At 39.0% G+C, this 10,734-nt stretch overlaps 1 protein-coding gene across 1 annotated transcript in view; it reads left to right on the top strand.

Moving 5' to 3' along the window:
- Nucleotides 1–93: 93 nt before the first annotated feature.
- Nucleotides 94–10,734, top strand: part of Ssfa2 (sperm specific antigen 2) — a gene marked incomplete at its 5' end in the record, with an annotated part of 35,169 nt that continues 24,528 nt past the window's right edge. The window contains 7 exon segments of the mRNA XM_005373880.2: nucleotides 94–139; nucleotides 3,207–3,256; nucleotides 4,109–4,165; nucleotides 6,234–6,273; nucleotides 6,359–6,457; nucleotides 7,622–7,830; nucleotides 9,005–9,705. Of these exon segments, the coding sequence (XP_005373937.2) occupies nucleotides 94–139; nucleotides 3,207–3,256; nucleotides 4,109–4,165; nucleotides 6,234–6,273; nucleotides 6,359–6,457; nucleotides 7,622–7,830; nucleotides 9,005–9,705 (1,202 nt within the window).

Below are 10,734 nucleotides of genomic sequence, written 5' to 3'. Positions count from 1 at the left end.
CCGGAGCCCGGAGCCCGCCGCCCGCACCTGGGCACCTGGCCCGGCCCGCGTCCCTGCCCGGCGGCCCTAACCGCTGTGCCCCTCTGCCCGCAGGAAGCGTGCCCAACGAGAAGATCGCGATCTGGCTCAAGGACTGCCGGTGAGTGGGGGCCGCGCCCGGCACCCCGGGTCCCGCGGCGGCTGTGGTCTGAACCGGAAAGCGAGCGCGCAGAGCTTCCTCCTTTCAGCGAGTCCGGGGCCGCCGCGGAGCTGGGGATCGGCTGACTTCGCACTTGTTAGACCTGGGCTCCGCTGCGTGCGGTCAGCGCTCGAGGCCGGGCTGGCTCTGCCCGTACTTTAGAGAATTCTCACAATAGGATGTTGCATTTTACTTTTGTTCTGGCGTCTGTGTCTCGGGCGCTGGATCATTTTCCTTGCAGATGCGTTTCAGAAGAGTTTAATTGACGCTCCCTGGGCTTTAATTTTGCTTGTGCGCCTTCGTAGTGCTGAGGAGCTGTTGAAACTAGCTGACTTTATGCGTGTAGTTCACTCCTTGGACGTGGGTTTGTGAGATGGCAGTGGAATTCTCAGAAGGAAATAGAGCTTTGAAGGCAGTCAGACTGTGTAAATCTGTTTAATTGCGTGCTTTGGCAACTGTTACAGAAGTGTTTGATAAAGTACAGAGGCGATGAATCATATTGCAAGTAAATCTGACTATGGTAAAATCTGCTTGTTTCATTTTTATTTGTTTCCAGTTTAATTGCTGCTTATAAAACCTTATACGAAGAATATAGTTTTCAAACTTTGGTTGGTTCTTCTGAGCATATTTTGCTTTCTCACTTAGATTTGTCTTCGTGTTTTGTTCAAGGAGTAGAACTACGGAAGATCTTTGTTTTTAAGCGATTTTTGCATATGCCAGTTTATTTTTTTTCTCGAAAGACAAATACAGTACGGTATTGGCCGTTACTGTGTTAATGTCCAATTTGATTAACTGGAGGCTTACAGAACGTCTTCACTACAGAACTCTGTACATTTTCTTGGAGGTGTCAGAGACCCTCCTGAGATGTTATGAAGTATGTGGGCCTTCTCTATAGAGATGCACAGAGATAGATACACTGCTTGAGGTCGTCGGGTGCCCCCCCCCCCAGCCTTAACAAGCCCTTGATTTCCAAATTAGAAGACTACGGCCTTAGATGTTAGGTGGCTCCACCCAGAGTGGATCAAGTCTAAAATTTAGAAGGTTCAAATTATAAATAAGCACTTTCAGGACATTTTAGGAAAGATGCTGTGAAACCAGTATGTGGTAGGTTTCCCTGTAGAAAAAGATCTGAAGAGGATGTTTTGTTTACTTTTACTCAGGTCTTTTAAAACCTTCCATCTCAGACTTGATTTAAATACATACACTCTTTAAGAGTGTATTGTCTTACGCTTGGAATCTTAAAATAGGTTTAGCATTCAGAATAAGCTTGAAGCGTTTTATTGTTGAAGCCAAGTGTGTATTCGAAAGGACTTTTTTAAATAGAGGAGAAAAATCACATTGGATGGTGTGTAGGGATCAAGATTGTGGAAGCGATGAGTAAGTAAGTACATCTTTTCAGAAGTGCAGTAGGAGATGCTGGCATTCAGCAGGACACAGTTGTCCCTGAAAATTCCAGAAGCTTTGTTGCTAAACTTGATTTATGTGGGTAGATTCTGTAACTCATGGCTTCGTATCTCATAGGCTTCTTTCTTACTCCTGTAGTTGCATCTATTCTATACAAAAGTGGTTTTCACTTTTGCGCAGGACACTAGAACAAGTGGTCTTTCAACGTTGGCTATATCACTGTAGATTTGACTGCTAGGATATGTGGCACTCTATTGTTATTTTTAAATAGCAATATACGATAGTTCCAGAGTGGAACATCCATGTATTTTGTACATTATGTGCAAATGAGCTGAAGACAGCTTTTTCCCGTTGGATAAATTCTCAGATTGTCTTCTCATTGCTGTCCATATCCTGAATAGAGATACTGTGTTTCTTTCCTTTAAGGGAGTCTTTATTTTGATAACCATTTCTTTTTTGGTTAGGTTTGCATGAATTAGTATGGGGGGGGATTTTATAGAATTTGCAGTAGAGTAACTATAAAATCTAAGACTCGTTTCTGAGGGAGAATGCCAGTTATATTTTAAGTGCCATTTTCTGATAGTGCACAGACTGGGTGGAGTGATAGTGTTTTGGCCTACGGAAGGAAGTATTAGGGAAAAAGATTTTTAAAAGGCATAGAATTTTATTAAAATAAAAAATGCAAAAATTTAGCTTACAGTTTTTATCAATATCTGCACAGGAATTGCTTGTGATTTGTGTACATTTCAAAAACACTAATTTTCAGAAAACTGCTTTCAACTTTTAAGTACCATTTCAGTTAGCATTTCTTGGGTATATTTGTGATTGAACCCATGTTGGATGTGAATTTCTCACAGGTATAAATTGTTACTGAAAAAAGATTTGTATCACAAAACAGAATTTTTGAAATGGACCTGTTTCTTACTGTAACTTAGTTTTGAGAAAAGCAAAAGTATATTTGAGAAAAGAAATTTCTGAGTCACTTGTGTTTGAATGACAAAAATGTGAAAAAACTTTGAAGGAAGGCAGGTTCTTAATGTTAATTCTCAAGCCAACTTTTTAGTAATTTTCAAGAGTCAAGTGAAGAAGATAGGTGTTTTCTAGTTTGGAAGCAGAAAGTGAATTTGAAGCTTTAGAGCAGACACAGAAGGCACTTGGATGGTGCCCAGAAGTGGGAGTGGTGAGGATTAAGGAAACTGCACTTCATTTCTAGTTAGACTAAGTTACCTGCTACTCAAGGTTTGTTTTCTTCTCTTCCTGTTTTCTGTCAGTATGGAGAGGATTGGGAGGGACAGATATTTTCATACTACCTATTGTCATTCTTTTGGGGGTTTTTTGTTTTTGTTTTTGCAAAGAAGAGGCCAATTCATATCATTAGTGATTGGCATTTTTGTGCTTAATCACTGGTAGATCAGACGTGATTAAGCCCTTCTGGTAAAGTGACTTGATAGGTGTTTGCTTAGCCAGTGGGATATTACTTATGTAATCCACTCACATTCCTTGTGTGTTTTGGGAGGAGAGTAAACTGATTGGATGCTTGCTTAGCTGTAGCTCTTCAGGCTGTTGGTGACAGTTCTCCAGATGGCCTTCACACGACTGAGGCTTCTGTGTTCTGTGGTTTCAGTACACCTTTGGGAGCCTCGCTGGACGAGCAGAGCGGCAGTACACTGAAGGGTAAGAGGGAGTTGGTTTTCCAAATCTCTTCTTTAACGAGGGTCCTCTTTCACTTGTCCTCTGGGTGAAAGTGTGTATACGAATTATGAGTGATGTTCATGTTTATAAAATATACTGTTCTGAGCTACATGCCCAAAGGGAGAGAAACCTTGCCATAAACCATAAAACAGTGGGGAATTTAAGCAAATTACCAAACCTTGCCATAATGTAAATTCTACCTTCTTATTGCCCAGTTAGATATTATAAAGACTAATTAAATATAGATATATGATAGGCTTAAGGAAAGTTACTTATTGAGCAAACTAGGTCAGCTTTAGTGCAGTATTTCTTTGCTTACATTAACTGAAATTGCCACACCTGAAGTTTTACCACCCTATGTAAGGTAGAATTCTCAAGTTCAGAGTACAGCAAGAATGTGCAGGTAGTGGCAAGGCACATAGAAAGCATTTATAGCATCAGGAAAATCTAGCTTGTGTGCCTGGTTTACTGTGAAGGGGGAGAGAAATGATTGTTGCAGGTTCTGGTTTTCCAGGGAACTCTTGGGTAAGCTATGTTACCTAACCAAACACCTTCAGAGGCGTATAAGTGTAAAATAGCCTGTAGACCTGGCTTCTGAGTACCTTTCCTGGCCACAAACATGATTTCTTAATGATACAGTAAAAGCTTATGGTTGCTTCTTGAAATTATGTAATCATAATAATTTCTCAGTACAGTTAGGTCCAAAATATTTTTCTGTATCTTATAAAATATTTTGCTTGCTCAGTTTGTTTGAACCAAAACAGTGATTTCACATGGAAGTGGGGAAGAGCATAACACCAGGGTGAACTTCGTGAATTTTCGTATTTCTTTCAGGTGTGCTTGTGAGAAATGGAGGAAGTTTTGAAGATGATTTGTCCTTGGGAGCTGAAGGTATGTTTGTTTGGAAGAACTGTGTTCTCATGTAGTTTTACCTTCTTTTTTTAAAAAAAGGGAAGAAAGGTGTAGTTTTAGGTTTGTGATTGTAAGAGCTAAATGTAAAGATTTTGAAAATGGCTCACATTTCACAATACTTTCCTTTTATAGGACATGTTAATAATGTAGTCCTAGCCTGTAGGACACTGTAGGAGTGGCTCTGAAACACCGCTGGGAAATGTCTTTATCTGTGACTTTCCTGGACTTGAGTGCTGGAAAGAACTGTTTGTGGCAGACTCTGGCGATCTGACGGAGAGGAGAGCTCTCCAGAAGAAGGAAGGAAGCTTAAATATTTATATATGAGAAAACTAAAGTGAAGCTTATTTTTAGTGTGGACTTACGTTGTATTTGCAGCTGTGGCTTGTCTTTCTCTTTGCATTTAAGTGTCTTCTTTTTCCTGGTTTTTAGAAGAGGAGAAAGACAAAATAACAGTGAATAGAATGTCGAAATTGTTGTGCTGGTGACTATTCCATACTGCATTAGCATTTTTAAAGTGTATACTGTTTTTAATTTGTCTCAGGTTATATAATGTTTTCCTGTGGGATCGTAATAAAACTTCCTACTATGTAAAATTAAGATTTTTTTTTATTATTATTTCACTGGTATTTTGAAAGGTATTTTATAGTTCATTTGTGTTTTCTTTCAAGTTGAATGGGTTATTGGGAGCTCTTTGGCTTGGTATTAATATGTACTTTCTTTAGAAAAATTAAGCATTCATTAAATGTTTAAAAATTGTAAACAGTGAATTTATCCACTTAATTTAGTACCCTTGATTTTTGTGTGTGTGTTTTCAGTCCATCTGAGGGTAAAATCAGTTATTTAGTACCTTCTATCACTGAGCAGTGCAGAATACGTGAATTCTCGTCAGTGTATTTTCAAGGACTACACTGTGTTACGAGCAGCTGCTTCCTGCCTCCCAGTCAGCACACTGGCACACACTGCCAGCCCCTTTCTAAAACGCGTTTCAGCGTTACTCTAAATGGCACTTTGGAGACCCTCCTTGGTAGTTTCATAATATTGCATGATTTTATTGAAAACCAAAAACTAATAGAGTCCTATAAGAGACTAAAGAAGTTATGTTGTTTCATTGCAAGTTACTTCAAGGCCTTTTTTCATTACTTGAGTAAATATATGAGGAATGCTGTGTGTGAGGCACCATAGACGGATGTACAGAGACACAAAAAGATGTGATGTTGCAGGTCAGAAGTACAAAAACCAAGTGTGCTAAGATGGATATGTTTATAATTAATCTTATTCTTTATATTTACCTATAAGGTTTAAAAGTAATAAATTTAACTCTCAACATTAACATTTACTTGTTTCAACCTTGTTAATCAAGGATAAAGTTGAAAGGCAGTTTTTAAAGGAAAATGTATGTTGAAATGAGTAGAAGTTTTCAAGTTATATGAATGAAAAATTGGCTGTAGTTGTAAATAAAGACATCAGAAGTACATGAATACTATTGCTACATTAAATAATGCTTTTTTGCTCTAAGGATATTCCTCATAAACAGCTTTTAATTTTTTTTTTTTTTTTTTTGGTCTTTTTGAGGCAGGGCTTGCTATGCAGTCCAGGCTGGCCTTGAGCTCACTTTGTAGTCCAGGCTGGTCTCAAACTCATAAGGATCCTCCTGCCTCAGCCTACCAAGTGCTGGGATTACAGGCGTGTGCCACCACGCCTGGCTATTAAATATAAATGTAATATGTATACCACATGTATGCTGCCTTGCCAGATACTTTCTTCTAAACTGCTAAATTTAATTAGTTAACCATAGTTCTTTTTAAGTACTCAGGTGGAAGTAGTAGTTTTATGTTGCCAGAAAATTTAAATAGCCTCTAAAAGCGGCCATTACCAGTCTTATTGATCTATATTAATGATGCGGATTTAATGAGCCAAGATGATGCTTTGCTATACTAGGCAGTTAGCTGTACTATAAGGGATAACTTGCTTTCTTGATAACTGTGTCGTCGTAGTTACAGTTCTTCTAATAACTATGCTCTACATTTTATTTTATTTCTACCTGTAGCTAACCACCTCCATGAAAATAATGCTCAAATTGAAAGCTGGTACGTAACTGTTTGGTTCTCTTTCTTTTTAAAGCTTAAGAACACTAAGTGAAAGTAAAGCTTTATATTATTGGGTTTTTTTTAGCAATAGTATCTTGGCCAAAGAGAGAAGACTCCAGTTTCATCAGAAAGGGAGAAGTATGAATTCCACTGGCTCTGGGAAAAGTAGTGGGACAGTCTCAAGGTAACTTGCTGTGAAGTTATGGTGGACATGCTTGTTATGCTGACATGCTTCTCACATTTTTGGTGTTAGATTTGACTTTGATAGTATGCAATCAAGGGATCTAAAGTGTTTTCTGGGTAACTGACAGGAGCTTCTTTAAGAGAACAGATTAACTAAAAAGCAGCAAATATGTTTATAATGCTGCTAGAATCCATTAATGAACATTTAGAGTCCTGTCAACACCCAGAGAGAGAAAGTTAATAGTAGAGTAACTTCTAATTGTGGAGAACTAAAATTCGCCTGTTCTCTTAGGGATTCAAGTTATCTCTGACATAAAAATTAGAATGAACTTTTCTAATTTAAAGCTTGATGTTTAAGAATAATTTTTAACACATTAAACAAAAGATCTTTAAAATACGCATTAAGGTAAGCCAACACATGGGCCTGTGGGACCAGTTTAAGCTGTCACCCAATTATTCTATTACAGTCTGAGCCTTTATCTGAAAGACTGACGTGTCCTGTTCACATTTCAGCTAACTTTCCTACTCACTGAGCTTTAGAGGGCCTGAATTGTCACTGGTGTGAGCAGGAAGGGATAGGACATCTTTTAATTCCTAAAAGAATCAGGGCAAGAAGTTACCTGTACTGTTCCTTACCTTACTCCTCCTTCCCAAATGGAGTGGTGAGGTGAAAGTTGGCTCTTCCCATCCATTCTGAGATCAAGTGCACTTTATTGCTCTCCTAAGACAAAGATAGCAAGAAAGCTCAAGTGTTGCAGCTTGTTCTTCAGTACCAAAGTTTACAAACTTCCTTGTGTATTTTTCTTTTTCATTTCTTTAATCTCCTTTGTTCTGCTTTTCCTTTATTCTGCTTCTTCTGTCCTTCAATTATTTTAATTGCTTTACTGGGAAACTCTTAAAATGAGAAAAAAGCTAAGGAAAGGAACTCCTCAGAGCATGTTCTTAGGGTCAGCTCTTTTTCTCAATACAGCCTGCAAGAGTGGACCCCTGCTAATACGTGTATATTTCATTATCCATGATATAAAAGATATTGAAATAAATAATAGTTCAAAGAACAAAAGCTGAGAAGATTTTATCATAGGAAAGCAAGAATGTGTTTAGTTTATAATGTGGTCTTGACTATAAATTTACTTTATATCTTGCGTCTTTTGTGTTCTTTTGGTAGTGTTTCAGAATTGTTGGAACTTTATGAGGAAGATCCTGAAGAAATTCTTTATAATCTTGGATTTGGACGAGATGAACCCGATATTGCTTCTAAAATTCCTTCCAGATTTTTTAATTCATCATCATTTGCCAGAGGAATAGATATTAAAGTATTTTTGAGTGCTCAAATGCAACGGATGGAAGTAGAGAACCCAAATTATGCTTTAACCAGTAAGGTTTTTAATTGTAAACATATTATTTTTAAGATGATACCATCTACAGTAGGATGGTTTCATTTTTAAAGCCTTATTGATTTCAAGAATAGCACTGGAGAGTTAATGATGTTAATTAACACAATAGCTATGTTACTTATTCTGAGTTCTTATTCTATTTAAAGAGGTTAACATCTGTTCTTCCTTCTCCCCAGTTATGGATTCTTTTAAGTGTTGTCATAACTTACCTGTGAAGCCTTGTACTTGTCTCCACAGTGCATTTATTCAAGAAGGGAAAAGTAGGAGTAGAGCCTTCATAATATTACATGAAGTCAGTTCATTTTAGGTGTTTTACTGTAAATCTAAGGATAGCGTCAATTTTACCATTTTTATTGATATTATATCTTTGCTTATTTTTACTCTGTTGACTAATGGCTCAAAAAGTAGTATGCTTTTGGTTGTTCATGGATCCTTTTTAAGAGCTCTGTAAATTCTTTCAGTATGTAAAGTACTTCTGTACATTTTTTTGTTTGTTTGTTTTGGTTTGGTTTTTTTTTTTTTTTTTTTTTTTTTCCGGTACCGGGAACCGAACTCACGACCTTGCGCTTGCCAAGCAAGCGCTTTGCCGCTGAGCTAAATCCCCAGCCCCTTGTACATTTTTTTGTTGTTTGTGTGTTTTTTTGGGATAGGATCTTGCTATATAGTCCAGGCGGTCCTTGATCTCACTATGCAGCCAAGGGTGGCCTTGAACTGGTAAGGATCCTCCTGCCTTAGCCTGGCAGCTGCTGTGATGACAGACCTGTGCCACCACACCTGCCTTGTACATTTTTTGTAGTAAAACATTTGGAAGAGTCTTAGTGGAGTTCAAGACCTAAGCACCACTCACAGCTATCCTTCAATAGCTAGTTCTGTTTTATTCAGTATTGTCCTCATGCTTTCTTTGTGCTTTTTTTGTTTTTGGTCTTTTGGGTAAATTTTAGGTTTACAGTAAAAATGTTCCTTTTCTGTACCTACTGAATATACAAGATTTAAGTGTTAGGAAGATTTAAGTGTTAGATAAGGAAGAATCCTGTGCTATGATTTCACAGTATTTGTGATTTGGGTAGAATGCTGAACAGTATAGGTTTACTGGATGGGTATTTATAAATGTAAATGTATGTAAATATAAATATATTTTTATTTCTTTTGTGTAGGCCGTTTTCGCCAAATTGAAGTGCTTACTACTGTGGCCAATGCATTTTCTTCTTTATACTCCCAAGTCTCGGGAACGCCCCTTCAGAGAATTGGCAGTATATCCTCGGTGGCCTCTACCAAGGAGACAGATACGCCTCCACCTTTAACACGCAGTAACACTGCAAATCGTTTAATAAAAACACTATCGAAACTAAACTTATGTGTTGATAAAGCAGAGAAAGGAGAGGGCAGTAGTCCTTCCCCTGGAGTTGAAAAAGGAAAGATTTTCAGTGTTTCACTAATGGAAGAAAGTGGCAATAAAAATGATCCGAAGTCTCAAAAGGTTGTGAAGAAAAAGGACTCGTCTTCTATGTTGGCTACAGTTAAAGAAGAAGTCTCAGGCAGCTCAGGACCTGCTAAGGAGAGTGCTGACCCTGCCAGGCTTTCTGATGAAGCAAGCAGTAATTTTAACCAAGAAACTGACCGTGAGCAAAGGAATGAAACTCAGAATCATGAGAGTAACCTGCATGAGGAGTCTGGCATTGTAAAGCCTGATTTAGGGAGTGATTTTACTGTGTCCAGCCACGGTGAGCTAGAAGACAGTAGTGACCTGAAACATATCCATGTGTCCACATCTGAAAAAGAACCTTGCGTAGCCTTGACCCTCCCCTCCATTAGGAATATAATGACCCAACAGAAGGACTCCTTTGAAATGGAAGAGGTAGGTAAAACTTTACTGAGACAAGGTTTAAATCGCAAGCTAGGGAGAAAGTGCCAGAAGTGTTTCTGAAATGAGAGCTGTTAGGTTTGTACTAGAAAAGTGCATCCTCGTGTTGACACCCTGCGTTTATGTTTCACAAACCAAGTGTGCTCAGGACCCGTGTGTTGTTTTGAGGCGGTGGGATGGCCGCCCATTGGCCCCTCCAGCTTCTCTGCCACCCACCACCTGATACCTGACCTGTATCCCCTTTTCTCTCTCAAGTGTTAGAGCTTGATGCCAAGAAAACGCTGAGAGAGCACATTCAAATTCAAATCAGTATTGCATAATCCTTAAAAACATAGGCTTTGCAGTCAAAGGAGTTTGTGTTCCGTCTCTGCCACTGAGCTGCTCTGTCTCCCGGGAACTTTTCTTAAGGCATCTCAGTGGTAAGAATAAGGGTAAAGAAGGCTTGGGGACAGATGTTGGTGAAGGTACTGGATACCTGGAAGGAGGGGGAGGTACAGAGACAGAAAAGGTTTGGCCACTAACTAGGGTTTCTGTAAGAATGGAAACCAGCATTTGATGGCTTTTTATTCTTACCCACTGATCTTTGCTAGTTAAAATGAACTTCAAATTGCACAAAATAAAGGTACTCATCTTGATGAGGTTTAGATCAAACTCCTTTATTTTTTTTTTTTTGTTCGTTTTTCCTGTGCTAGGGATTGAATCCAGAGCTTTGCATATGCTGAGCAAGCATTCTCGTGCTGGCTCCAGTACTTTGTTTTATTATTGGAGACAGGCCTTCCCTAAGTTCCCCACGCTGGCCTTAAACTCTCAGTCTTCCTCTTGCCTCAGCCTCCTGAGTAGCTGGGGTTACAGGTGTGTACGAGCGCACCTGGTTTACTGCAGGAACTGAGTCTTGTTTGGAGCTCTATAGCCCAGGGCAGCAAGCCAAAGCTGATCACGCATGCCCCGTGGAAGGCAATGCGCAGTGCGTCTGGCCCTTGACGTGTTTCCCTCTCAGACTGGGAGGCAGGCAGTGGTGGTGTC

Source organism: Chinchilla lanigera, unplaced genomic scaffold, assembly GCF_000276665.1.
Source record: "Chinchilla lanigera isolate Chin_1 unplaced genomic scaffold, ChiLan1.0 scaffold00002, whole genome shotgun sequence".
Lineage (NCBI taxonomy): Eukaryota > Metazoa > Chordata > Mammalia > Rodentia > Chinchillidae > Chinchilla > Chinchilla lanigera.
This window is presented reverse-complemented; position numbering and strand designations above follow the sequence as displayed.